This window comes from Ursus americanus, chromosome 25 (genome assembly GCF_024610735.1).
Source record: "Ursus americanus isolate L20-20 chromosome 25, mUrsAme1.1.p, whole genome shotgun sequence".
Classification (NCBI taxonomy): domain Eukaryota; kingdom Metazoa; phylum Chordata; class Mammalia; order Carnivora; family Ursidae; genus Ursus; species Ursus americanus.
The window spans coordinates 6445055-6469658 of record NC_142151.1 but is presented as its reverse complement, the minus strand read 5'-3'; the positions used below and the strand labels follow the sequence as shown (position 1 = coordinate 6469658).

The 24604-nt window shown below is 46.5% G+C and overlaps 2 protein-coding genes and 1 long non-coding RNA gene across 3 annotated transcripts in view; 1 reads left to right on the top strand and 2 right to left on the bottom strand.

The window, feature by feature from the left end:
- The window catches only part of TIGAR (TP53 induced glycolysis regulatory phosphatase), a 28982-nt gene extending 28093 nt beyond the window's left edge, over positions 1–889 (bottom strand). Inside the window, exon 1 of the mRNA XM_045781249.2 lies at positions 719–889. Coding sequence (XP_045637205.1) covers positions 719–750 — 32 coding nt within the window. The 5' untranslated portion in view covers positions 751–889. The remainder of the gene's footprint in view (positions 1–718) is intronic.
- LOC148107746 (uncharacterized) lies at positions 837–22383 on the top strand. Its single transcript, XR_015721592.1, has 3 exons — positions 837–974; positions 11765–11860; positions 22259–22383. It is a non-coding gene; the product is annotated as an uncharacterized LOC148107746 (long non-coding RNA).
- Positions 14706–24604, bottom strand: part of CCND2 (cyclin D2) — a 29400-nt gene continuing 19501 nt past the window's right edge. Inside the window, exon 5 of the mRNA XM_045781158.2 lies at positions 14706–20108. Coding sequence (XP_045637114.1) covers positions 19959–20108 — 150 coding nt within the window. The 3' untranslated portion in view covers positions 14706–19958. The remainder of the gene's footprint in view (positions 20109–24604) is intronic.

The following is a 24604-nucleotide window of genomic DNA, read 5'->3' as shown; positions in this document are numbered from 1 at the left end:
TGCTTGAAAAATCTGTGCCCTTAATCACCCTGAACTGCACGTCCATTAACACCCGGCCAACGAGCGTTCAGAAGGAAAAAGATAAGAGACATAAAGACATATCTGCCTTTAGCTCCACCATGTAATGTTATGATAAAAATATTTGTTCGGGGTGATGCGGTCGGCAGAGACGAGGGCGGAGGCCCTCTTCCTCTGCCAGCAATGTAATCTCCGGAGGGAAGAAATAAATCTCAGATCTGTGCCTGCGGCTGCCCTGGCAAGCGAAGGGGAACAGCAGATACGGAGAGAGTGGACAGCGGAAGGCAGCCGGCACAAAAATATCTGCCTTGGACGAGCCATCCCGCGAATTGTTTAGAATCCGCTGGGGAGCAGAAAGCGGCGCACAGCGACGTCCAGAGTCAAGGCTGTCTTTCTTCAGTTTTAACTCCGCCAAGTGGCTGCGAACCTTGACCGTTGACTCCTCCAGACCTCAGTGTGCTCATATGTAACGCGGGACTCACGACACTTAGGACCCGCCTTCCTCGCTCAGCGGTGCTAGCGGGGGAAGAGGGGACCAAGGGAGACGGCCCAGGACAAAACACCTACGAAACAGCCGGGTCCAAGCCAGCCCTCCGACGGTACAGCAAGCAGGGGAGCGGGGGGGAGACAGATCAGCGGGCTCTTCATCACTCCAGAACTCACTGACCAGAAGGCAAGAAGGGCGCCCTGCCATACTCACTGCCGGACAACGGTCAGAGCGAAGCGCGTCATCTTCCCGGCGCCCGGAGGGAAGGAAAGTGGTGGCCCCAGCTCGGCTCGCGCGCCCAGCAGCCTCCGGCGCGCCGCTTCTCCGCACTGCGGGACACCTCGCCCACACCACTTCCGCCAAGCCCCGCCGGCCGGCCGGCTCCGCCGCCATAGGCCGAGGCGGCCGTATACGTCATCCCTGGAAGGCCAGTCACGGCGGCGGGACGCCGGCAGGACCGCGGAGACTGGTAAGCGATGAGGCCCCGCCCAGGGCCGTGGCGCTTGCGCCCCTGCGCGCAGGCCTGCGATTGGCGCGAGGCAGGTGCGTGCGGGGCCCGCCCAGGAGTCCGTAGTGGAGGCGATTCTTGCCCGGGCAAGTTTGGATCCCGGAGATTCCGGGTAGATAAGGGAACCAGCGCAAGGTTTTGGGGCTGATTTCATTTGAAGCTGTAATGCAGCTAGTAGTCTTATCTCAGCGGTGTACAGCGTCAGACACATTGGGTCCTATGAGGTTTTACTGTTAACCCCTAACCCTGGGGATGTAGGGTCAGCAAAGGCTGGGGACTTAGACCCACCCAATTTCGGTCCGCGCGCGCGCCTTGAGAGACACACGCCGGTAGCAAACTTTAGTCAGGTTTGTTTTGAGCGCATTTCTAGACCAGGCCTCATTCTTGGCCTGCTGAGCCCGGTTTCACCAAAGACCCCTGCGGAGCTAATTTATCGAGAACCCCCTCACCTTTCCTTATCTAATCAAGCTCCTCTTCCTCTACCCTTATTTAATGGAGCTCCCCTTCCTCCATTCTTGGTTTCAAGTTCCTCTTCCCCCTCTCCTTTGACACCTAACTAACTTCCTCTTAGTTTCCATTCCCTCCCCTCACCCAGCCCCCTGTCTGTAAACCTCCGTTGGTCTCTGCCGTATTTGGAGTTGAATTCAGCCTTTCCTCCACATTGCAATAGTCTTGAGCCCAGTTGCAATTGACTTAAATAAAGTCTTCCCCCCGCCATTTTTTAAGGAGCATCTGGTGAATAATGTTTCTTTAACAGCTTTCAGGGCCTTGAGAGAGTTAATTAACCTCTCTGTAACATGATAAGTAAAATGGGGTAACAGGTGAAGCTTACTCGTGCTAACTTTACAATGACAGAGCTTGATAATGTTAACCTTTACATTGTTTTCCATCCATTTTTACTTAAATTCTCCTATTTGATAACGCATCCCCCCATTATATATGCCAAGACGGCTTTAGAGAAGTCAAGTGATGCATGGGATTTATAGGCACTCATTTCAAAACAGCTTCACATGTGTGATCACATTTGGCCCTCAGAACAAGTCTGAGGTAGACAGGTATCTTCACTTAAGATACGAAGAATCTGGCCTAGAGAGAAACTAAGCAATTACTCTAGGCTCACAGCTGGTCTGTGATGACGCAGGACTGGTTCAGTGATTCTCAAACCTACCCACACATTGGAACCATCTAGGACCTTTTGAGTGCCAGGCCACACCTCAGAAAAATTAAATCTGAATCTCTGCAGGAGGGATCCAGACATCAGTAATTTTTTTTTAATCCCCAGCTCTTTCCAATGCACGGTCAGCTTTGAGAACTAGAGGCTTATAAGGCAGTGCTTCTCCAACTTGAACAGGTGTACAAATCAGTTGGGGATCTAGTCAAAGTGATTCTGATTTAGTAGATCAGGAGTGGGGGCCAAATTCAGCATCTCTAACAAGCATCCAGGGAAACAGGCATTTTCGGAATGACGGTGGAGGGATAATTCAGAGGGTTCTAAAAGGAGGCCCAAATTACCATGGGAGTACAGTGCCTACACATAGTAGATAGTTCATATAAATATTTTGAACGCCTGAATGAATCAGTCCAATAGATTCTCCTGGAAGTTTGAACTGGAAAGGGGAAATTAATTAGGTAGTTATATGTGAGGGCTAAAGAGAAAAAGCATCAAGAGAAACCGTAAGATCGAGCAATGAGGAGCATGCAGACTGAAGCTGTGAAGAAACAGAAACCACAAATAATATAAGCTTGAGAACAGATTTACAGAGTAGGGAGTAAGAACAAGCAAAGATAATGTAAGGAATCAATAAATACACAGAAAGAAGCAGACACAAGTGTGTAATACAGAGACTACCCGGTCCCTAGTCCCTCCAGGTGCCATAATACCAGATACTTTGTAGGTTCTGTTTTACAATAAATCCTCTTTCTCTCTAAGGTAGTCTGAGTACATTTCTAAAGCTTAACTAAAAACAGACTTCCGCTTTGTCTCATTTAACACTCACAATAACTCTGCAAGGTATGAATTATTATTTTAATTTTATTTTTTTAAGATTTTATTTATTTGAGAGAGAGACAGAGAGAGAGATGGAGCATGATCAGTGGAGAGGGGCAGAGGGAGAGGGAGAGGCAGACTCCCCACTGAGCAGGGAACCCCATGTGGGGCTCCATCCCAAGACTCTGGGATCATGACCTAAGCTGAAGACAGCCGCTTAACCAACTGAACCACCCTGGCTCCCCTATTTTTATTTTACAGTTGAAGAAATAAAGGCACTGAACAGCTAACTAATTTCCCATCTCTCAAGATCTCAAAACTGAGTTTGACCCCAGGTAAGTATGCTCCAGGTGGTATCAAAACTTTAACTATGAAGAAAAGTACTGGCTCTGTTTCATTATTTCCCTGGCTCCTATCAAAATGTTTAAAAAACAGTAGGGACTCAATTAAAATTTGTTAAATGCATGAATGAGGAATATTTGTTATGATCAATTTCTCAAATGAATCAACATCTAAAAACTTATCTGATAAAATGGGAGATTATTAATTTAGGAGAAATTTAGAAAATTATAAAGCACCAGTATTAACTTAAAGAATTATGCAAGAAATATGTATAAAAAGAGTGTTTTCGGGGCGCCTGGGTGGCACAGCGGTTAAGCGTCTGCCTTCGGCTCAGGGCGTGATCCCGGTGTTATGGGATCGAGCCCCACATCAGGCTCCTCCGCTATGAGCCTGCTTCTTCCTCTCCCACTCCCCCTGCTTGTGTTCCCTCTCTCGCTGGCTGTCTCTGTCTCTGTCGAATAAATAAATAAAATCTTTAAAAAAAAAAAAGGAGTGTTTTCATTAACTTTAAGAATAAAAAAGAAAACCAGTTGAGAAATGAAGGATCTTTGAAAGAATGGACATAATCTTGCATTATTCACTCAACAGTTCCAAGATTGCTCTTCAGCTTCTAAAATGAACAGGGAGTTGGTTTAAACTTTGTTTAGATAGAAGCTAGGAATAACCACTGATAGACTTTTGTTGACAACCTATCAAATCACATATGCCCTTTTTTTAAAAAATGAAGAATAGTGCTTTGTTGTGGTATGCCATATGATAGAATTCTGAATTAGTTAGGATGGGCCAAGTTATGCTGAGGTAACAAATTAACCCTGAAGTTTTCCACAGCTTAACACATAAAAGTTTCTCTCTCGTGTAACATGTCTGACACGGATCAGAAAGGGGCTTTGCTCAGGGATTAGGGTTGACAGACATATCAACTGAAACACATAGATTCATGATTCCTGAGGCAGGAGAGGAGAACAATTGAATGTCTGGAACCAGTTCTTGGGGGCTTCCTCCATGCATTGTCCAGAGCTATTGGCATGGCCCTATTTAACTGCAAATGTAATGGGAAACATGGGCAACACATACATGTTTAGTGAATGGACAATGCCATATGGTGCATTTTGGAGTATCCTAGGATTCTGCCCTTAGCTCTCTTCTTCACTTCATGCATTCACCTAGGTGATCCTATCCAGTGTATAGATGTTTATATTGCCAGTCCACAATTTTCTAATCTCCTCTTTCATTTGTCCAGTTACCTACCCAGCATCTTCACTTGGATCTCCAGTGAGCATCCCAGGCTAACTTTGTCCACACAAAATCTTTTATTTTTACCTCGTAAGACTGCTCACTCCTCCTCAAGTCTTTCTCATCTCATGGCAATACCTCCTACCTAGTTGCCCACGTAATCCTAGATTCTTTACCTTAACCCAATGCTCTTCATCAGATTCGTCACAAATTTCTGTAGGCTAAATAATGCAGTGAGTGCTGGACTTTTAGTCATGTTTTCAAATAAAGGTTTAATTATAGTCTTCACTGAAAATGAGCCAAGGGTGAAAATGCTTGATCTACTCAGGATGTGGGATCAGGGAGGAGAGCGTGGGTTGGCATCAATTTCCAAATACTTTCAACAATAGCATTAAGGGTGAAATTAATTGGTACCAAATGCTGGCCTGCTGGTTAATTGGAGTTAGTGAAATTTCTATCCTTGTTTATAATTTTTTTTCACTATAGAGGTTTTTTTCTTATTCTGAGATTAAGACTGAAATAGTAATAGACTTAAATCTATAGGACTTCAAAGATCTTTAAATATATACATCTTTGAAATTTGTGGATATTCATTTTGTCAACTCATCCATGGTTGTTTTGTATAAATGCCTCATGTGTGCTTGGGAAGAATGTAGGTTCAGAACTCTATGTATGTCTGAATTGAGCTTATTTATTATGTTGTTCAAATCTTCATCAATCAATCAATAAATCTAAAAGCTAAAAAAATTTTTTTTTCTGGGTGCTGTATCACCGAGTTATGTGTTGAGTCCATCACTCTTCCTTGTGACCTTACTAGCTCCTATCCTAAGCTCCATCATCTTGTCTGGATGACTGTGGGAGTCTGTGCTCTTGTACACTATACACCGTCTCCTACTCAGCTACCAAGGAATATCTTTATAATCACATTGTGCCAGCCCCTTGCTGGAAGATTCTCTAATGGAGTCTCACAGCCACCAGAATAAATTCCCAACTCCTTACCCAGCTCCTACAAGGCCTACGTGACTTGGGCCCCCTGTAGGTCTCCAGTCTCTTTTCTCTGTTCACTCCCCTTCTTCACTAAGCCCTAGCTATAATGCTTCTTTCTTTTCCTAGACCATGACATGCTCATTCCTGTCTCAGGGTCTTTGCATTTTTTGTTCCTTCTGCTTACAAAGCCCTTTCCCAAGACCTTTGAGTGGTTATGTCCTTCTCAGCTTTCAGATCCTAACTCAAGGAACCTCCTCAAGAGGTCTTCCCTCAAGCAAAGTAGCCTGCCCAGTCACCATCTATCATCCTATTTTATCTGAAACTACACCACTTATTTACTGTTTTTACAGGTTTATCACCCATCTCTGCTAGAATGTAAATTCCTTGAGGCTAAGGATGACCTTGTTCTCTTTCATGTCTTCAGTGCCTAGAATAGTGCCAGACGCTTCGTAGGAACTCACTCAGTATTTGCCACCATTGGAAATCATGTTCCTAAAAAATATCTAATGATGTGGTAACATGATACAAGATTAAATAGGGGGAAAAAAAGGTAGGATAGAAAACTATTCACTGTAAGCCTGATATTATAAGAAAAAATACAGACATTTGAAAAAAGACAAGAAGAAACATGTTATTTGTGTCAAAGATTTCTGTAGGCAATATTTATAATGTTAAAAATGTTTATGCTGTTTGTATTACTAAAGGACTTTTTCCATAAATATATGCAAGATGCCTTTCACAAAGAAAACTATTCAGAGAGTAGATGAGAGAGAATGTATATAGTGTTCTCTGTGCAGCCACTCGCACATGCTAAGGCAAGCCAACTTAGTATTATTACCATTTAATACAGTAGAACTGAATATTCAAAAAGAAATCTGAGTTGATGAGTATGTGCATTCTCAGTATTCTGTTTACTTTTACGGAGTTTGACTCTGATTATGCCACTTTATGATTCTAAGATAAAGCTCTATAAGACCAGAATGGAGACAAGAACATTTTAAGACTAAATATGGACAGACGAAACTGACAGCAGATACCGGTACAAACTGAGAGACCCCAGGGCCAACTAAGAATTGTGGTTTTGCGACTACCCAAGTTATTTCTAACAACACGACTTTGCTTTTTCCCCTCTATTGCTCTTAAGTTGGAAATTATAGTGGCTTATGCAAATTTAATAATAAAAGAGAAAGTCTCGGACTTTTACTGGCAGGGATTTCCTTGCCCCACCCACTGTCATAATTGATTACATGCTGTACCCTGATGGAAAAACAGAATTTCTAGGCCAAAAGAAAATCACAAATACATGGTAAACCATCTGCTTTGTCCGGTGACTGAGAAATAATAATGTGACCGATGATCCGCACGAGAAGGGGCTGCCAGTCCAACTGTGCCCAGTCCTCCATCAGCTTGCTGTCTGAAGGTGGAGGGAGATTTGTTTTGGCAGCCACTCTGCCAACATCTGACATCTGTCATCCATGGTTCTCCATTATTGCTCGTTCCAAAAAAATCATATCTGTCCGTCAAATAGCTTTTCTACTGATGGACAGTCGAAGGATGCCTTCTCAGCCTGACGTGCTTCTGGGGAACTCCCCTTTATGTGAATACATGTATCCACTAATCCCTTTTCATGCCTTGCCTTTGAGCCTGCCACTTAGTGGGAAAAAGAACTCTCCCCAAGCCCCAGTTCATTGCTGTTTGGAAGAATGGCAGCAGCATGGAGAGGCTACTATGAAAGTTTTAAATGCTTACGGTTTTACTGCCATGGTATCAAGAGTGGTCTCCTCCATCAGGATCCACAGAGAAACGACATCCCCTTCCACCCCCGGCCTTTTGGGACATTAACATGTGCATATATAACACCTTTAAAAACAATCCATACAGCATTGACATGTTTGCGTGTATTCAGATTGGCTGATTCTTGTTCTTCCTATGTAGTACACTTGACATAGACTACCTCACTTAATCCTCGTAATCCAGCAAGGTTTCCCATTTTATAGAAGAACAAGCGAACTCAGAGCTCTCACTGCTCATCAGTGGAAGCCCTGGGATTCAAACGCAGATCTTCTTGCTTCAGTGAGACCCCTTCCGCTACAGCACCCAGACTCTCCCTGTCACAATACCTGTGACAGCTTTTATGAAACATACAAATGTATGGTACAGTCCGTAATACTCCAGGCAGATAGCAAGCACTGGGGGGTAGCGAGTGGGAAGGCCTAGGTTCTTGCTTTTGCCACAGCCCTGACAGAATGCTAAGGAAAAAAGAAGACCTTTAGGACCCTAAAATCTTGGCCTCTTGGCCCTAGGATCTGGAAAGACTTAGAGTATGAAGCAAGGAAGGCAGTAAGAAATGCCATATCAAAGCAAATCTTCCATAATGGCTTCATTTTGATTTTATGGAGACATATGGAAAATATAAGTGAATGATTGCTCTTGCTTTTTTTTCCAAAAAAAAAAAAAATGTTGTAACTTCTACATCCAATGTGGGGCTCTAACTCATGACCTGAGATCAAGAGTCACATGCTCTTCCAACTGAGCCACCCAGGCGTCCCTGAATGATTGCTTTGAGGCTATCTAAGGCATCAAGACTTCCCAGGAACTAAGCCATGAATGGAAAGCTGCAGAAACACTAGTTCTCAGACCACCTCAATGTCTCCACTGCGGGGCGATCCTAACCTCAGAATGGCATGCACTCTTGTAGGGCTGCTGGCTACTGCATTCCTGGTAGGGTAATACTTTTTGAAATAGTACTCAGTGTTTTTGCTCCAGTATTTTTCCCCCGTATTTTTTGGTCCTGTATCCTGTGTCTCCTTTTTCAGGGAAGGGAATGTGACAAGGAAGAGCCTAGGAAAAGAATCTCTGTCCCTGGAGGATAATGAAAGTAATCTTGACATAAACCAAGTCTTAAGTGACTGCTGAGAAGGCTCCTGCCCTGGATTAGAAAGGTTCTCCTAGCTGAGGGGAAGGGAGGGAGTATCAGGGGGTCCCCGAGAAACAAGGACAAACTAGTGATGCAGTTTTTTTTAAATGACATAAATTTTGGGGTTTGGGGAGGAGAGAGGAGGGGCTTCTCGTGGAGGTGAAGAGACCCCAGAAGAGGAGCAGCTGTGTAGCGCCCTGGACAGTCTTTTGGTTCCCATCCCCCAGCTTGGTGTGGGAACAGCAAAATATTTCTTTTACATTCCAGAGTAGCAGAAACGTCACCGAGAAAGGCCCAGTAGCAATGTTGGCAATTTTCTTGAAATCTTTCAGAATATGCAGCCTCTGCTGGTGATTCACATAAGCTAAGACCCAAATGCTACAAGCGTTCTTAGTTGGCTCCAGCTGCTAAAACAGGATACCATCGTCAGCTTAAACAGCTGACATTTGTTTCTCACAGGTCTGGAGGCTACAAGTCCAGGACTGGGTGCCAGCACAGTCAGGTGCTGGTGAGAGCCCTCTTCCGGGTGGCCGACTGCCCGCTTCTCTTCATATCCTCACGAGGTGGACAGAGAGAGCTGGCTAGCCCTCTGGCTTCTTCTTGTAAGGGCCCTAATCCTATTAGTGACCCAGTCACCTCCCAAAGTCCCCACCTCCAAATGGGATTACGTTTCAACCAATGAACTGGGGGCAGGGGGGGCACACAAACATTCAGGCCATAACACGTCCCAAATCAAGGATGAACAATCTAAGGGTGGTCCAGAGGTGTCCTAATCAGTAGAACCATAATCCACAAGAACTTCAGTTACCTGTATCTCAATTGATCACCAATACTTAGTTTCCTGAATTTCAGAAATGAGGATGTATTGGTGAAAATAGCAGTCTGTCAGTTATAACAATGCAAGTTAGTTCTGGGCCTCATTGAAATCGTGATAGGTATTTGGCTTACTGAAGCCATCTCAGAGACACTCCTCACCTCTGAATAAACAGGGGTACTGGCCTGCACCTCCTATCTTAAACAGCCCTGGGTCTGGCCATAGGATTAGGAGGCCTGTTGACTGCTTGTTGCTGACTCTAAAGATAAGAGACTCCTACCTTTGGAATATTTACCTGGAGGAATAAAAGCTTCATGCAGGTGGTAGAGACAGAGCCCTGTGCTGTTACAGCACTGGGGGGACAGAAGGTGTGAAGCATTTAGGGCCTGCTGTGTCTGCAACAGTCTGTATGGATGAGCTGCAAAATTTAGTCCAAGCTTTGCTTTCAATGTAAGTTGATGGCAAGGTTGCGAGGGAGTGGCCAATGCTCACACACTTCAAATTTTTTAGTGGCTACAAATATCAACCAAGAGACTTTAAGAATGTACTTACATCAGTATGCAAAGTCATTGATCCCAAAGGGGCTCTGCAGGCTTGAACTGGAGGCCTGAGGATCACATTTCCACCCCGCCCCTCCATCCCGCCCTGAATGCTGGGGCTAGGCAAACCTGATGGAGAATGGCCTGAGAGGCAGATTCTTCCAGTCAAAACTAGTTTTAGGGGAAAACAATTGCATTCCTGCATGTGTGAGTTCGGGCTGACAATCATAGTGGCTCCACATTCACAAACCACATATACTGAGAGGAACCTACCTGAACAGAACCACTGCCTCTCCATTGAGAGGCAAGGCAAAAATGCTGGGAAAGAAAATGCCACTTCCAGAGTATAAATCCACCAAAAACTTCTCCTTAGACTTCAGGCCCTTTTCTTTCTTCTTGGACTTTCCATCTGGTGATTTCAACCAGCAGCATCATCCAACCCACCCCACCCCAGCTGAAAGTCTCACTCTCTCAGCTCAATCCTCAGGAAATACAAATACATCAAGCAGCCCAGCGCGGCGGGAAATACCTAACACACCTGGGTTCCAGTCCTACTCTGATAATTTCCGGTGAGCTGTACGACCCTGCAGTCACTTAGCTACAAGACCAAGTATCCGATGCGTAGCGGGTTGTGCGCATTACATAGGGCACATGGGAAGCGCTCTTTCAAAACCACAAAATGCACTCAGCTGCTAACGATCTAAAACGTCTCCCTTAGCTCAGTGCCTAAGCTGGCTGGGTTGAGTAGCTAAACAACTGGTACCTGTCGGCGACGTTCATTTTTAAAAAGACGGAATTAGGTGCCTATCTCCCATGCCACCTCAGCCTGAGGACCGCTACCGTTCATCAGGCTCTGGCTGTGTGCCAGGCACACGGAAGTGCTCCAATGAATTCACTCAGGAGGTACTACTATCATTTCACCCCATTTCAGAGATGAAGGAACTGGCTCACTAAGGGGAGAAGTGACGTGGCCCAGGCCACAAAGCTAGTGGGTGGACTGACGGGGATTCCAGGGCAGGCAGCCCACGAGAGCACTGTGTTCTTTGCCACCATACTCAGTAGCAGGCGTCCTGTGACTTGTCTGTTTCTGCCATTAGCCACTGAGACCAAGCAGAGCAGGGACGTCATCGTTCCTGGAAAAGCAGGTGCTGAAGAAACAATTGTTGAAGGAGGTGTTTGGTGCAGAATGCCTGGCATCTGACCAGCCCTAGATGGTCTGTCGGAAGAACGAGCAGGGCCCAGGAGCCCTACGTGTCATTTTAATGGACGGGCTCACTGAAACAGCCATGTTGTACTTTGTCAACAGATCTCAAAATCTCACAGGTGCATCTTCTCGTGGGGACACTGAGGTACCATGAGAACAACAAGTGGCTACAAAAAAAACAGAAAGCTTATCTTGAACCCTGTCCGCTGGCCCACCTGCAGATCTCAGTGTGGACTGAGCACTGGGGTCTCGAAGGAATTTCAAAAATTTGGCCCGGCCCCCAGGTGTCTGATAACTAAAAACCCATCAAGAGAGAAAGGGGCTTATGAAGCCTCAGGAGCAGCAGGGGTCTCTCTTTGGGGCAGAAAAGTGGAGGGAGAGTCCCAGGCCTGTTCTGCTCCACCTGAGGCATACAGGGGTCCTACTTCACAGCAGACAGGTAAGGCAGACGCATTTCTGCAGCCGAGCTGCAGATGCAATAGGCGACATGCAGGTGGCGTCAAGGAGTGAATCTGGTTCAGTGGGTGCTGGGGGGCAGAGAAGGGGTCAGACCACCCTCAGCTGCAGCCCCGACTGCCCCTCAGGCTTGTGGTTGCCAGGACGCGGATTTACCAAGAGTAGTGAAAATCCCGACTTTAATGTGAAAGCTCTCATCTCACATTGGCAAGTAAGTCCAAGGCAATTTAAATCCTGGTGGGAGTTCAACTAAATATTAAATATGTCTGCAGGCTGCCAGTTTGCCATCACAGAGAAGAATCAGAAGTCATGAATCCCACCAGCCACTCCCAGATGGAGTCAGAATGTAACAGTAACCGATACAACTGGTAAGGGGTTATTCTCTCTCTCTCTCTCTCTCTCTCTCTCTCTCTCTTTTTTTTTTTTGCCTTTTCATTTTGTTGGTTTCCTTCACTGTGCAAATCCTTTTTTGGGTTGATGTAGTCTCATTTGTTTATTTTCACTTTTGTTGCCCTTTCCTGAAGAAACAGATCAAAAAAATATATTGTTAAGACCGCGAGAGTAGTAGTAGTAACCAAGAGAGAAGCAGGTGAGGGAACTGCTGGTCCCTCTGGTGGCCAGAGAGAGGGGTTCGTTCTGGGCAAGTCATTCTACACCTGGCTGCCGAAGGGTCTTTTTGGACGTTGTTCCCGTCTGTGGTGTTAGCGCCACCTAGTGGACTTCCCAGGAAGCACCTCATGTTTAGACCTCTAAGTTGACTCCTGACTCCTACGATGGCCAGCGGGTAGCCAGGGCTGGGGGTGACAAGTAAAAGCCAGAACCAAAGCTAAAGCAAATCACCACAAATGAAATGGAAGCCATGTTTTGGATAAAGCAGAAACTCAAGGCTCCAGTGGGATGCTGAGGTGGGTTTAGAGGGGACAGCAGAGGTCTTGTCTTGCTGTCCTCCCAGGCCACCCAGTGCTGCTTGACTGAGCCTGCAGTCAGAGCTGATCGACTCTGCTCCTCCTCCACGCGGGGGAGGCCCCCAGAGCCCAGAGTGTGAAAGCCACCAGTCATCATCTCGAAAGTGCCAGCCTTAGTTCTTTGAGTCTAGGAGAAATTAGGTAGGTGGGAATCCCAAATTAGTGTTCGTGGCTGAGTTCATCCTGTTTCATGAGGATGATGTCTGTCTGTGTTTATGGCATTTCAAATTCATTATATCATGTGTGTTCCTCAAGCTATTTGAATATTTTCCCTTCATTTTTAATTTGCATTACCCATTCACTTCCCACCCCTTTATTTTTGGAAAAGGTCAAACTGTTTCCACCGTAGTTTCCCAACTGTGCTGCATCTTACGGAAATGCTTTCCTAAAACCCATTTGCTTAAGAAAACCTGTCCTCTGTCTCCTCAGAAAGTGTCCCCTCCCACCCTTGGGTATCAGTTTACTCCATAGGCGTTGGCATTTGCTGTTAGAGCTCCATGCAATCTTGTAGGCGGTGTGCTTTGTTTCCCCCATTGAAAGCTCCTTAACCACGGGACACAGGTTTTGTCTTTTTGGCTTTTCCTTGAAGGCCCAGCATAGACCCTGCACACACGGGTGTTGGCTGTGGATGCCCAGCTTTTCCTGATAGGCTGAACCCTCACATCTATGGTCCCAAGCACTTTTGCTGTCGTTATTGCTATAAGAGCAGGGGAGGAAAAAAATCTGGTGCAATATTCAGTTTTGAATACTCGCTTCATGGCAGCATGTTGGGAATATTACTAAGCCAACTGGAACGTTGTGTTGGTGTTACCTCTGTGTGCTGCATAACAGTTCCAGATCTTTGGGAAGCCGTAAGAAATAGAAAAGTAGTCACTAGGAGCACAAAAGACCTGGGATTTCTAGTTCTTCACTCCATCATTAACTTCCACTTTCAGAAAGGGCGCTTTTGTCTCGGGTTTGAGATTTCGAGTGTAGGATGAGATGGCTCTGAGAGCACGTAAGGGGGCCCTTAGATTATCACCGGTCAGCTGTGTGGCATGGAGCGCCTGCTGTGAGCTCTCCCTTCCCACCCTTAAGCACCCGCAGTTCTGAATGGCAGAAGCCTGTGGTGTTACTGGATGGCATTTGGAAAAAGGAGCGGTGTTGCAGTGTTAGTAACAGATAGGCACCGATACTGCAGGGCAGATGGGGAGTAGGGGGGAGGCAGGGACCCGGCTGTACAACAGGTCATGCAGAAGAGCATTCCAAGGATGGTTAAGAGTGGCAACCAGGGCCCTTGGAAACTCCCAAGAGGCCTCACAGACTCCACTAGGCAGAAACCCAAGAAAAAAAGCTATCCCTGCTTCTCTCCAAGAATGGTGACTGTCAGTGGGGGGGGGGGGGGGGGGGTGGAGACAAAGGGAAATTTCTAGGGTCCTTGTAAGATTAGAAATCCTGTTAAGTGGAATTAGTTGAGAGTAACAGGCAATGTCTTAATCTGGATTTTCCCAATGACCAGTATTAATCTTACCGTTGCAGCTCAGGTCAGAATTAAACTAGGAAACAGCCTCCAGTGGCTTTGAGAGAGACAAGGAACGATAGAGAGCACGAATGTTTATAGCAACATCAAAATGGCTGTGAAGCCATTGCCCTTTGCATTATCCAACGCTTTTGTGAAAGAGGCTGGTCTGAGGAGCTGAGGCCCAGAAGCAGCTAGGACAAGGGCCTGGCAATTCATTTAAGTGTGGACTCTTCCACCCCTTCCTAGGCTCTGCCTCACCACCCCTCCCCAAGGGTAGTTATGGCCCAGTCCTCACAGGAGAGTTATAGACGGGGTCAGGAATCAGGTGGGAGCTGAGAGGAGCAGCAGACTGGAGCCAAGACACCTACAGAGGTGGAGTTCTCCAGAGACTGGAGATGGCACCCAGGGCCTCTGGCATCTCCCAAGGCAGGAGATACAACAAGAGTGAATAGCTGGCAATAATCAGGAACCAATAAGCCCAGTCACGATAGCAGGGACTTGCCCACGTCAGGAAGTTGGGCTGACGCTTCTGGTTTAATAGATGGCTCCCCGGGGGACCCAAAAGGGAGAAAAAAAGTCATCAACTATTGGTATTGTAATAACACAGATACACACGTAGAGTACCTTTCGGGTTAGGATTTGTGTTTTATGCCACTACCAATTGTTGCCTACAGAGTTCTGACATGAGAAAGACGCGTTCTATTCTGGGGGATGCTGGTCTATAAATAAGTCAAAGTGGCCAGAGGATTTAGGTCAAGGTGAGTTTATTGTCCAAATAGCATAACCTAATTGCATCCAAAACCATTTGCAAATCCATCTTTAAGCTGGTCAGAATAACAGGCCATTATTTTTTAAAATCACTTAACACTGAACAGACAGGACCTCTTAAAAGGCAGCTGACTATACCATGTCACCATCATAACCAATAAAACATTTTTTCCATACTTCCTAAAAACCTTTTGTTTATACTGATCATGCTACTTTAGCACTTGCTAGCATCCCGACCAAATAAACACCCACACCTCTTATAGAGTACATGGTGAGAGAATAACATGGGCTCGATATGGCATCACACTCATTTTAAAGCAAAAAAAAATTATAATAATAATAAAAGAAGTCCAAGACGAGAAACTGTAACTGAGAGAGAAAGAGATCTGAGGTACATGGTACAAGGGAAACATAATGGAAAAAATCCAATGGCCCAGTGATTTGCTGGGGACTTAAGAGTTGGCCAACAGTGAGAAACAAACCAATCAAAAAAACAAAACGAAAACTTTTTTTTTCTTTTTTTTTTTTTTAAGGACAGGCACCTGTCAAAATACATTGGATACTGTAATGGCTACAGTCAGTAAGGCACTTTTTTCCCCAAAGTAGGCTGCAGGCAAAGGAATCAACGTTGCAGCTACAGCGTGCATGTGTACATTTGCTGATGGCTTCTTGAAACCTGAGCCAAGAATCGGGTCTGATAGTCCAGCCAAGTCTAAAAGCAGAGACACACAAATGTAGGAGAATAGCTTCTGGCTGAAAGGACTGTTCTGGGTTGTTTAGAATCCAGAATCATGAAAAGCCACGTGGTATGAGAAAGTCATAAACCTCCTCCTGAATCTTCCTGCCCTATTTTGTACAAACGGACGACAGCATGAGCGGCTCTTCGAAACTGCTCCGAGCCCACGCCGATAGAAGCCTGCGCTCGTTCTATAGCTACAGTTTGTCGGCTGAAGGGGACTTTACTGTCTCAGCACTAATTTCCCTTTTAAAGCTATTCTCAGGGTTGGACTGTCTCAAAGATAAACAAAGAGGAATCCTTTTGGCTTAGAAGCCAACTGGCTTACTCAGACTTCCTCCCCATTCCTACCTCCCATTCCCACACTACCAATATTATCTTCTTGAACTAGAAAATCATTATTTACAGGATATAAGGTGCAAGTCTATTTCTTCTCCCAGCCCTGCCCTCTGCGGCCCATGGAGAGAAACTTCCCCCGCCCTCTTGTGAGCAATCATCCAGTCCTGCCTCATGCTCTTCACCTCTGTCCATCCTAGAGCTCCCCCGGGGCAGTGTGGAAAGGCCCGGAGGGTGCCAGACCACAGGAAAGCTACAACTGCTTCTGAAGAGAAGCCCATCCTGCTGGCAAAGGGCAGCCTCCTCTGAGCCACGCACGGCCCTGACCTGCCTGGGAAAAGCACAAGAGCCTCCTGTACAGAGCGTGTAGACCAAAGGGGATCTGGCTGCTGAGACCCAGTGAGCTCTTCAGTGGGGTCCTGGGGCAGTTCCAGAATAAAGCCTCCTCTGAGACAAGCCCCTTTCTCTGAGGAGCCCTCCTCTCAACACAGGAAGACATTCTACGGAGGGACCTGTCCCCTGCTCCCACCTGCAGGCTTCTTGGCTAATAGGAACCTGCATGGAATTGAATTATGCTTAGCATATATTTTTGGCATACTAGGACTTTCCCCCCTGGGATTTGGCCAAAATAGGGGAAGGAATAAAATTTGGCAGGCTTAGGGGAACAATTTAGCCCCCACTGATGGAGAAAAACAGTAACAACAATGACCCAAAAAACCAAAAACCAAAAACACAGAGAGGAGGAAGAACAGAGAGACAACAAAGTAGAAAAAGACCAGAGTAAGTCTGGAACCCCATTTGGGGGAGGTGAGACAAAGAAAAAATCCGTGGGGGGAGAGCTGAACTCCCTCTCACACAAGAACTCCTACCAAGGAAACCAAGATCTAAGGAGAGGGCATCAGCTACTCTAACCAATCCAAGCTTCCTTCTTTTAAGGAGGGAGTAGGCAGAAAAGCCAAACAACCTAGCACCTTCCCCATCAGCAACACCACACCTCCCATCACACCAGGCCCCGAGGACAAGAAGGAGAAAAGGTCAGAAGGCACCCAGGGCTCCAAGAAAACTGGGAAGTTACAGACTGCAGGGAGAGCCTGTAGGCCTGTTCCCTTCCTTTTCCGTCAGGTTCTGTTTGAGCTTAGGGACAGTCACTGTTAAGTGACTTTGGACCTTGCTTTCTTCAGGCTCCAAGACTCCCAAGGACTTAGGGACCACACCTCCTTCCATTCCGTGCTACTCCTCAAGGGCCTGAGAGAGTGTCCTATGCAAAGTGAGCTCTTGACAAAACCCTGGCTGCTCAGCTTTCCTCTCCAAAACTCCAGAATTCACCACCCACTGTCCTACCAGAAACTCCCTAGAATTTTAGGGTTGTGCTAACTCACCAAATCCTGAACCCTTCCAAACATACTTCAAGAGAGACTGACTCATCCGGAATGGCATCCCTGCAGAGCTGCAGCCTCTCCACCTCCCTCCCACTCCCACTCCAGTACTCATCTGACCTATTTTCCCCATCATGCCAATTCAATGCCATTTAAAACCTGAAAACCACTGAGTGCCGCTTAGCAGAGGGGCTGGCCCGCCGCGGTCCGAGACAGGTGGGAGAAAGCACCCTTGTGATCCCGCGTGCTGCAGATTCATATGCCCAGATTCAGATGTAGAAAAGCCTCTGAGATGCTCTTAAACTGGGGATGGCCATGTCAGGGAAGGGGAAAGAGAGACAAGCAGATGAAAGCCCTGCTTTAAGAAAGAACCACAAGATGAGGGTCTCCAAATAGCCTGCCGGAATTCTTTCCAATCTGTCTCCTGATACCTGGTACCTAAGTGCAAATTATGACTTCCTAGTTCACTGCGTAAATGTTTGTGCTGAACGTCTGCCCTGGGGGGGTGGGGGGAGGGGAAATCCCTTGGTTCAATTGTATTTTTTCCATCATGGTGAGGATACCGGAGTCAAAATGGAAGCCTAATGACCTTCATGACTGAAAAGGTCCTTGGGTGTCAGACCCAAGGGCGAAACCCACCCCACCCTCCACCTGAGAGGGGCTTGTGGCCTCCTCACCAACTTCTCCTTTCCCCGCACTAACGGCTCCCAAGCAGAAACTATGTGGTTGTGAGGTATTATGAAAACAAAAATGTGAAACGTTTTCTTTTGTAGCTATTGATTTTGTCCAGTAAACCTGAGGTAAAGAATGCTCTGTCTTTGAAGAATGTGATGGGGGGGGGGGGGGGAGAAAAAAAACCAAAAGGAAAAAACAAAAAACAAAACAAAACAAAAAAAAAAACCCATGAATACGCTACCAGAAGAAAAACTATGGAAGGGCTTTTCCAGTACGAAGAACTCCTATCTCAACCATCTACTTCAGGACTTGGAATTTAAGCAGTAAAATAATATATTATAAAAATGTTTATAAAATAGCAGCACACTCTGTGAAACATTACAGCTAGGTACTGTTAATGTGAATAGGATGAATGATCTTAGCTTCTTAGCAGCGCAAAAAAAAAATAATCATAAAAAACTGAACACAATAAAATGAAAAATAAGAGACCCTTAGATTTTTCTCCATCTTCAACCCTCATACTACGAAACAAGGCAGAATCTGTGTATAAAATAATTCTTCAAAGCAGCCCTGTTCTGGTTTTTCTAACTTAAAAAGGCAAATATTTTAATAGCTTCATTACCTGTCAATTATAATTGTGCAAAAAAAAAAAAAGTTGTTGCTCCAACCTCTTTGCTAACTGAATGCCTCTAAGAAGTGGAGAGGAAAAAAATTCAAGTACGCTGAATACAACTTTGCAATGAAATTAACGAAAAACGGAAAAGGGAACAAAATGCCACACTCTGATATTCAGCTGTCTGTCTGCACCAGCAATAACTTTTGTTTCCATGTCCAAAGGAGAAGTATAGAGGTGGGAATTAAGATCGTTCTTTGCCATCAAAATGGTAACAGATCTTTGTCTGTAGGCTTTTTGGAGGAATGTTGTGATGGGAATGTCAGTGGAAAGGGGTGTCTCTTGAGTCCTGGTAGGGATACCAGAACTGTGTACCAAAGAATGTCAGATACCAGAAGTGAATAGTCACCCGACGTGGGGCAGGAAGGGAGGAGCACAGGAGAAGAAGGGAGGAGTCTATTCAGCATGACTTGCATAAACCATCCCATCTATCCCTCGGGAACAATTTTTCAAAGTGCTTTTCGAATGGAATGGTTTATAACAATGCTAAACTGTGGACCAGACATGCCAATCAGCACCAAAAATCAGTTTTTTAATAAAGGATGCCAAGGTCACATTACCCTCTTGAATACATTAAGAGAAAAGATTCCATTCCAGATCCCACCCTTGGTCTCCATCTGCCTCCATTTCATATGAGTTTTGGTTATGGCCCAAAGCTAGATTGCCCCTTTTGATAAAAATATGGTGGTGTCTGCAATGAACCATGTTTGGAAGAAGAAGCAAAATGTCAAAAACACATGAAACCCAGAATCCAATCACCTGTGTCCAACTGGCAAAATAAAACATCTCTTTTAGGTAGCAGCTACTGTAGACAGCAAGAGTTCATAACTAGAGATTCAGCTATGCTCCGGACTGAGTAACAAACAGGTGGTCGAGAGCAAAGGTGCTTCTACATCCAAAATGGTTCAATCAGGTTGAGAGATTGTTTTGTACTCCCTCCCCATCATGTCCCTTATTTCTAATTCTTTCTTGAGTTCATTGCTTTGCAATCTAATTATGCCATAAATGGCATACGCAAGTTCCTTGAAATTATCCTACAAGGGGTGTGTACATGCTAGTTCATAACATGAAAAAAAAAAAGCCTCCTCTAATTTGTTCCCGTATTTGCAGGCGTACATTTTCTCTAGCTACTCTGCAAGTTTTCCTGTAAGCATTTTACTATTACTTTTAACATAACCAAACAATAACTGTTCGCATATACAAGGGATTCCCTTCTGTTGTACTTCAAATAGGCACCAAACGCTTTTAGTTATCCCGTTTTTATAGGACCTTTTTCTCTCACTTCTAAAAGATCTTTCAATATGATCTAGGTGGGGGCAGAATTTTTTTTTGTTTGTTTTTAAAGTTTCATCCTAAAACATAAAGAACAAAACACAACCAGAGAGAAGGAGAGAGCAGATGTGAACGCGTCTCTCCCATTCGGCCCGACTGCGTCCTCACAGGTCAATATCCCGCACGTCCGTAGGGGTGCTGGCCTGGTCCAGTTCATCCTCCGACTTGGACCCGTCCCCCTGGTCCTGACGGAACTGCTGCAGGCTGTTGAGCAGCACCACCTCAATCTGCTCCTGGCAGGCTTTGAGGCAGTCCTAGAAGGAGAACGGGTCAGACCAGAGCTGTTAGCAAGATCAACAGTGTGCAGAGCATCGATGAAGAAAATATACGCGATTTCAGCCTCGCGGGCTACGTGTGGGTTTCCCAGTAGAAAGATGTGCTCTGGCAGTGCCGTGGGACCACACTGCTCTAAGTGGGCACCCCCTGGTTGAAAAGGCAGAATCCCGGCCCATTCCAGATCAGTCGAAACAGAATCAGTACTTTAGCAGCAGCCCAGCTGAGACGAATGCACATGAGAATCTGGCCAAGACGCTGAGCCGTTTACGGACACGCAGCACCAGGTAATCAAAGTGCCAACTGGGGGCTTTCTGCTTTGGACACTGGGAGGTGACAGAGAAAAAGCGAAGGCCAGCACCACAGACAGAGCTACAAAGCCAGGCAAGTGTAGACCTGAGGGATGGATAAGAAGAGAATGCATTGACGTGTACTCACAGAAACTGCCTAAGTTCTTAACAAGAAAAACTCCCATTTTTCGGCTTATCACCCTCAATTCTCGCAGAACTACAACACGGAATGTTGACAGAACTCTGGACGTTTGAGCTGTCCAATTTGGAATAAGTAAGAATTTGCAGCATTGTCTGATAGCCTATATTTGGTAGGGAAAATTCAGAGTAAGTTGGCCCCAGGCAGAAGCTTCTGTTAGCGGGGCGCCATGGAATGCACAGCAATTCACGGGTGTCGCTAGGGAGGGGCTGGCTCCTAGCAGCAAGGGGGTTGCGGGCTAGGGCTAAAGAAAATGGCTCGTAGCAGATATGCTCCCCCTGCCACCTCTGCAAGGCTACGTTTCTACACTCAAGCGGCATACACATGTGGAAAGTATGTTAAATCGACTCGGCTGCGGTCTTCCCACAGCTTAACCTAGGCTTCCCTTTTGTTTGTTTCACGGTGCAATTTTCACTGCCTGGAGGCTACCGTTCGCCAAGCACAAAAGCATCACCTCTATTTTCCGAAGATCTGAAGTGAAGCTGGACTAACTACTCAGGGACACAGTTTCCACGCCCCCAAATGTTCTATTCCTTCCATTCCACGTTTCAAACTACAGCTTTCTACAAAGCTGAAGATTAGGAACCACAGCTGCCCGATGGCTAAGGGTAGAGACGGAGCATCCCCCAGAATGTAAGACACATGAAAAAAGGGAGGGTAGTATTTGCGACCGGCCCACCCTACTTACAGGCAGCAATGAAGTGAGTTTCCTCCACTTCTCGGAACTGTCCCCCAACTTGTAAAATAAGGATGAGTAACACCCATAGGGCAAAGGTCAACTCTTGACCTGAGATAATATATATAAGGTGCTAAATTCAATAAATGAATGCCATTTCTTGTGAATAACAATAAACCCATCCTGGAGTCTGAAAGAATTCTTTCGGTTTCTTTAAGATGAGGTATGGATAAGCATTTGTTCCCAATTGGTGAAGGCAGCACTGTGCATCTGGCTGGGGGGGGGGGCGGGGGGGGTTGGAGCATGGAATAAGACAGACAGAACCCAGCCACAGGGATCTCCCCGCCACCTGGAGCAGTCGGCGACTGGCACCATCTCTCAAACTTCTGTGGCATGCCCTGGTCACGTCCTCTACCCTGTCCGATCTCCTAACTATTGACTGGAAACCCTCCCTGTGCTCCTCCTCCAAAGTCCACACCCAGGGCTGGGCTCCCAGGTCACTCACCACTCGCCCCACAAGCTCGGGGTGAAGGCTAAAGGCATCATGTTTCTAAGGGCACTTCCATTTCAATAGAGGACATCGGAAAACCCGAAAGCCTTACGATCTAAAGAGAACTGATCTGAAATAAAGATAAAGCTGGTGTAGGCAAACAAGGCAAAGACCATAGGCAAACGACTCTCGACCGACTTCCTTGGGAAGGTCATGCATCAGAGGTGGACGGTAGGGCCCACTGTCAGTTCTCCTTCCAAAGCCGGAATAGGTGGCTTGTTCTCCATTTGAGTGTCATCAGAAGAAGCCAGCTTGTTCTGAGAGCCCACGCTGGTGGCATTAACACTATCCCCAAACACCCCATCTCACGTCTTGGGCGCCCTCCGCCCTGCCTCATTCCCCTGAACGCCTCACTGAGAAATGAGGGACTGCAGAATTTAAATGAGTATTAGTTTCCTCTTTCTTTTTTCTCGCAGAGAAGAATGAGTTGAATCCAGCCAGTTGTGACGGGATGCCCCTCCGCTACAGAGGTCCTTCAGGAGCTGTTGAAGGCCGTGTTTAAAAGGTTTTTTCTAGGAGGCAGGGGGATGGTAACTCCACGCTTGCCTCCATGGATGACAAATCCTATCCAAAGCATAGGGCGTGAAGAGCTTCCCCCACTGCCCCCCGAAGTATAATTAACATACGTGTTATGTTAGTTTCAGGTGTGGCATAAAGGGGTTTTGTTCTCTAAAGAGGATGGCAGGAGTCCCAGCTGATTGAGGGACTGTGTGTGTGTGTGTGTGTGTGTAGGGAAGGGACAGACAATAGCTCTGAACCACTAAATTAAAAAAGAAATGCCAGTCAGGTGTCAGCAATGAGGCCTCTTTAACAAGAGGGTTTCCTGTGGCACAGCCATTTGGGGAAGACTCCCTGATGTGAAGGTGAAGGTTGTGTGGAAGACCCTGTCCCCCCAACGAGAAGCCTAGTGCCTTGAGGAGGTCATCAAGGTCAGCCACCTTCCACCCCAAAACTATGACCAACTCGGGACCGCATGATTATCGCTGCATTAGCCACACCAGCATCCCTGAGAAAGATTGCCCTCCACGAGTAGACAGAGCTCAAGTAAGAGAAAGAACCTGATCGGGGACCGTATTAGAGTCTTTGCTTTTGGGTCGCCAACGATTCTGTTCCTGGCATCCAGCCTTCCCTTCCAAGAGCCTGAAACCTCAAAGAATAGTTCTGGAAAAAGTCCTACAGGGAAGGCTGGGACATTGGGCAGTCATCTCCACTGGACTTTCAGAGCCATGGGACTCAAGAGACGATGCCTCAAGTGTCACATTTATGTAAATTCCAGCCAAGAACACGTGTACTGGCTTCCCTGAATAAAGTGATGGATGGTTCCATATAGAACACTTTCCTTGGCCCCGTTTTCATTTCAATCTAAACAGTGACTGATGATGGCCTGCTCTTGATCTTTGATACCTCCTACTTTAAGAGATAAATAACTACAGCAGTTACCCCAGAAATGACCCTGAACCCCACCCCCTGCTCTCTTCTAGAGTCATCTGGGACCGGGCAGGAAGCTAAACCTCTCTGGGGTCAATCATGTCCCTCGCTCCTGGAAAGCTCTCTGGGGCCTCTGCCTAACAACCCTCCTTCAGGTTCCCCTTCTCCACAGCTCTGCTATTATCAGCTTGAGTTTTAAGTGCAGATCGCCCATCCTTAACTGCATAAAAAACTTAAGGGCAAGCACCTGTCTTGTAAGAACAATGTCAAACAGTCTACTCTGTGATGGTGGAGACAGAGAGACCAGCACCCCCTACCTTGAGACTAAACTCACTGTCTGTATTTTAATACCCTCCTTTAGCATCCTTAGGAACCATTCTTGGACTTGCAAAGAGCACTCGAGTTTTCTGTGAGCTGATGGAAAGTGAAGGGGCAGGGAAATGTGTGGCGGTGCTATTACCTGCAACCAGACATGCCCACCTGACACAGCTCCACTCCCGCCCAAGGAGTTCCCACTCTGCTGAGCAGCAGGGCAGGACAGCGCACGGGACTGGGGTGCGGGGAGCAGTGACCTGGAGAGAGGAGGAACCCTGCCTCAGACCCAGCGGGGCTGCTAGTGCTGGAAGGTCAAGCTAAGAGAAGGAAATAAAAGAGGGAGGCAAGTTCAAAGGCCCAAAATGAAGAGGAGGCAAAGCTGGAGAAGAGCAGAATCATAGTATTTCCAAAGCGCAGAATCACAAGACTCGACACAGAGGCAATTACAGAATCGGGGGATTTGGGGGTCCGAGGGCGTCTGGAGCTCAAACAGCCACACGCCCGCATTATACAGCTAGAGAACGGAACTAAAGCCTACTTGTCTCGCGGTTACATCGAGTTAAAAGCTGAGCCTGGCTTTAAACGGGCAAGCCTCCAGCTTCAGAACTCCTTCCCCTGAGACCCTCTGGTTCTTCCCAGCTCTAAGGAAAGACAGACAGGGCAGAGAATCTCCAAGAAAGGGAGACGTAGCCCTAGGGGCTGGGGGGCAGGGGGGGGGCGGAATGACAGCTCGTCCCCTGAAAAGATGCTACGTGCATGCAAAGTGCATGGGCTCTGGGACCTCTGCTTTCCGGCAGCCTCCGAAAGCACCAGTCATTGTGTTAAGATGCCCCAAATTAAGCTGATTAAAAGGAAAGCCATAATGCTCGTCTGTCAGCCCGGACAGGTGGCACTCCACAGTGCTGGAGGTCGGGCAAACCTCCAACTCTGATGATGATAGGCTCCCTCCCTGGCCCCTGCCCCCCAGCCCCGGAGCCCTGACAGCAGTGTTTGTGATCTCCAGCTCGTTACACGGGCCT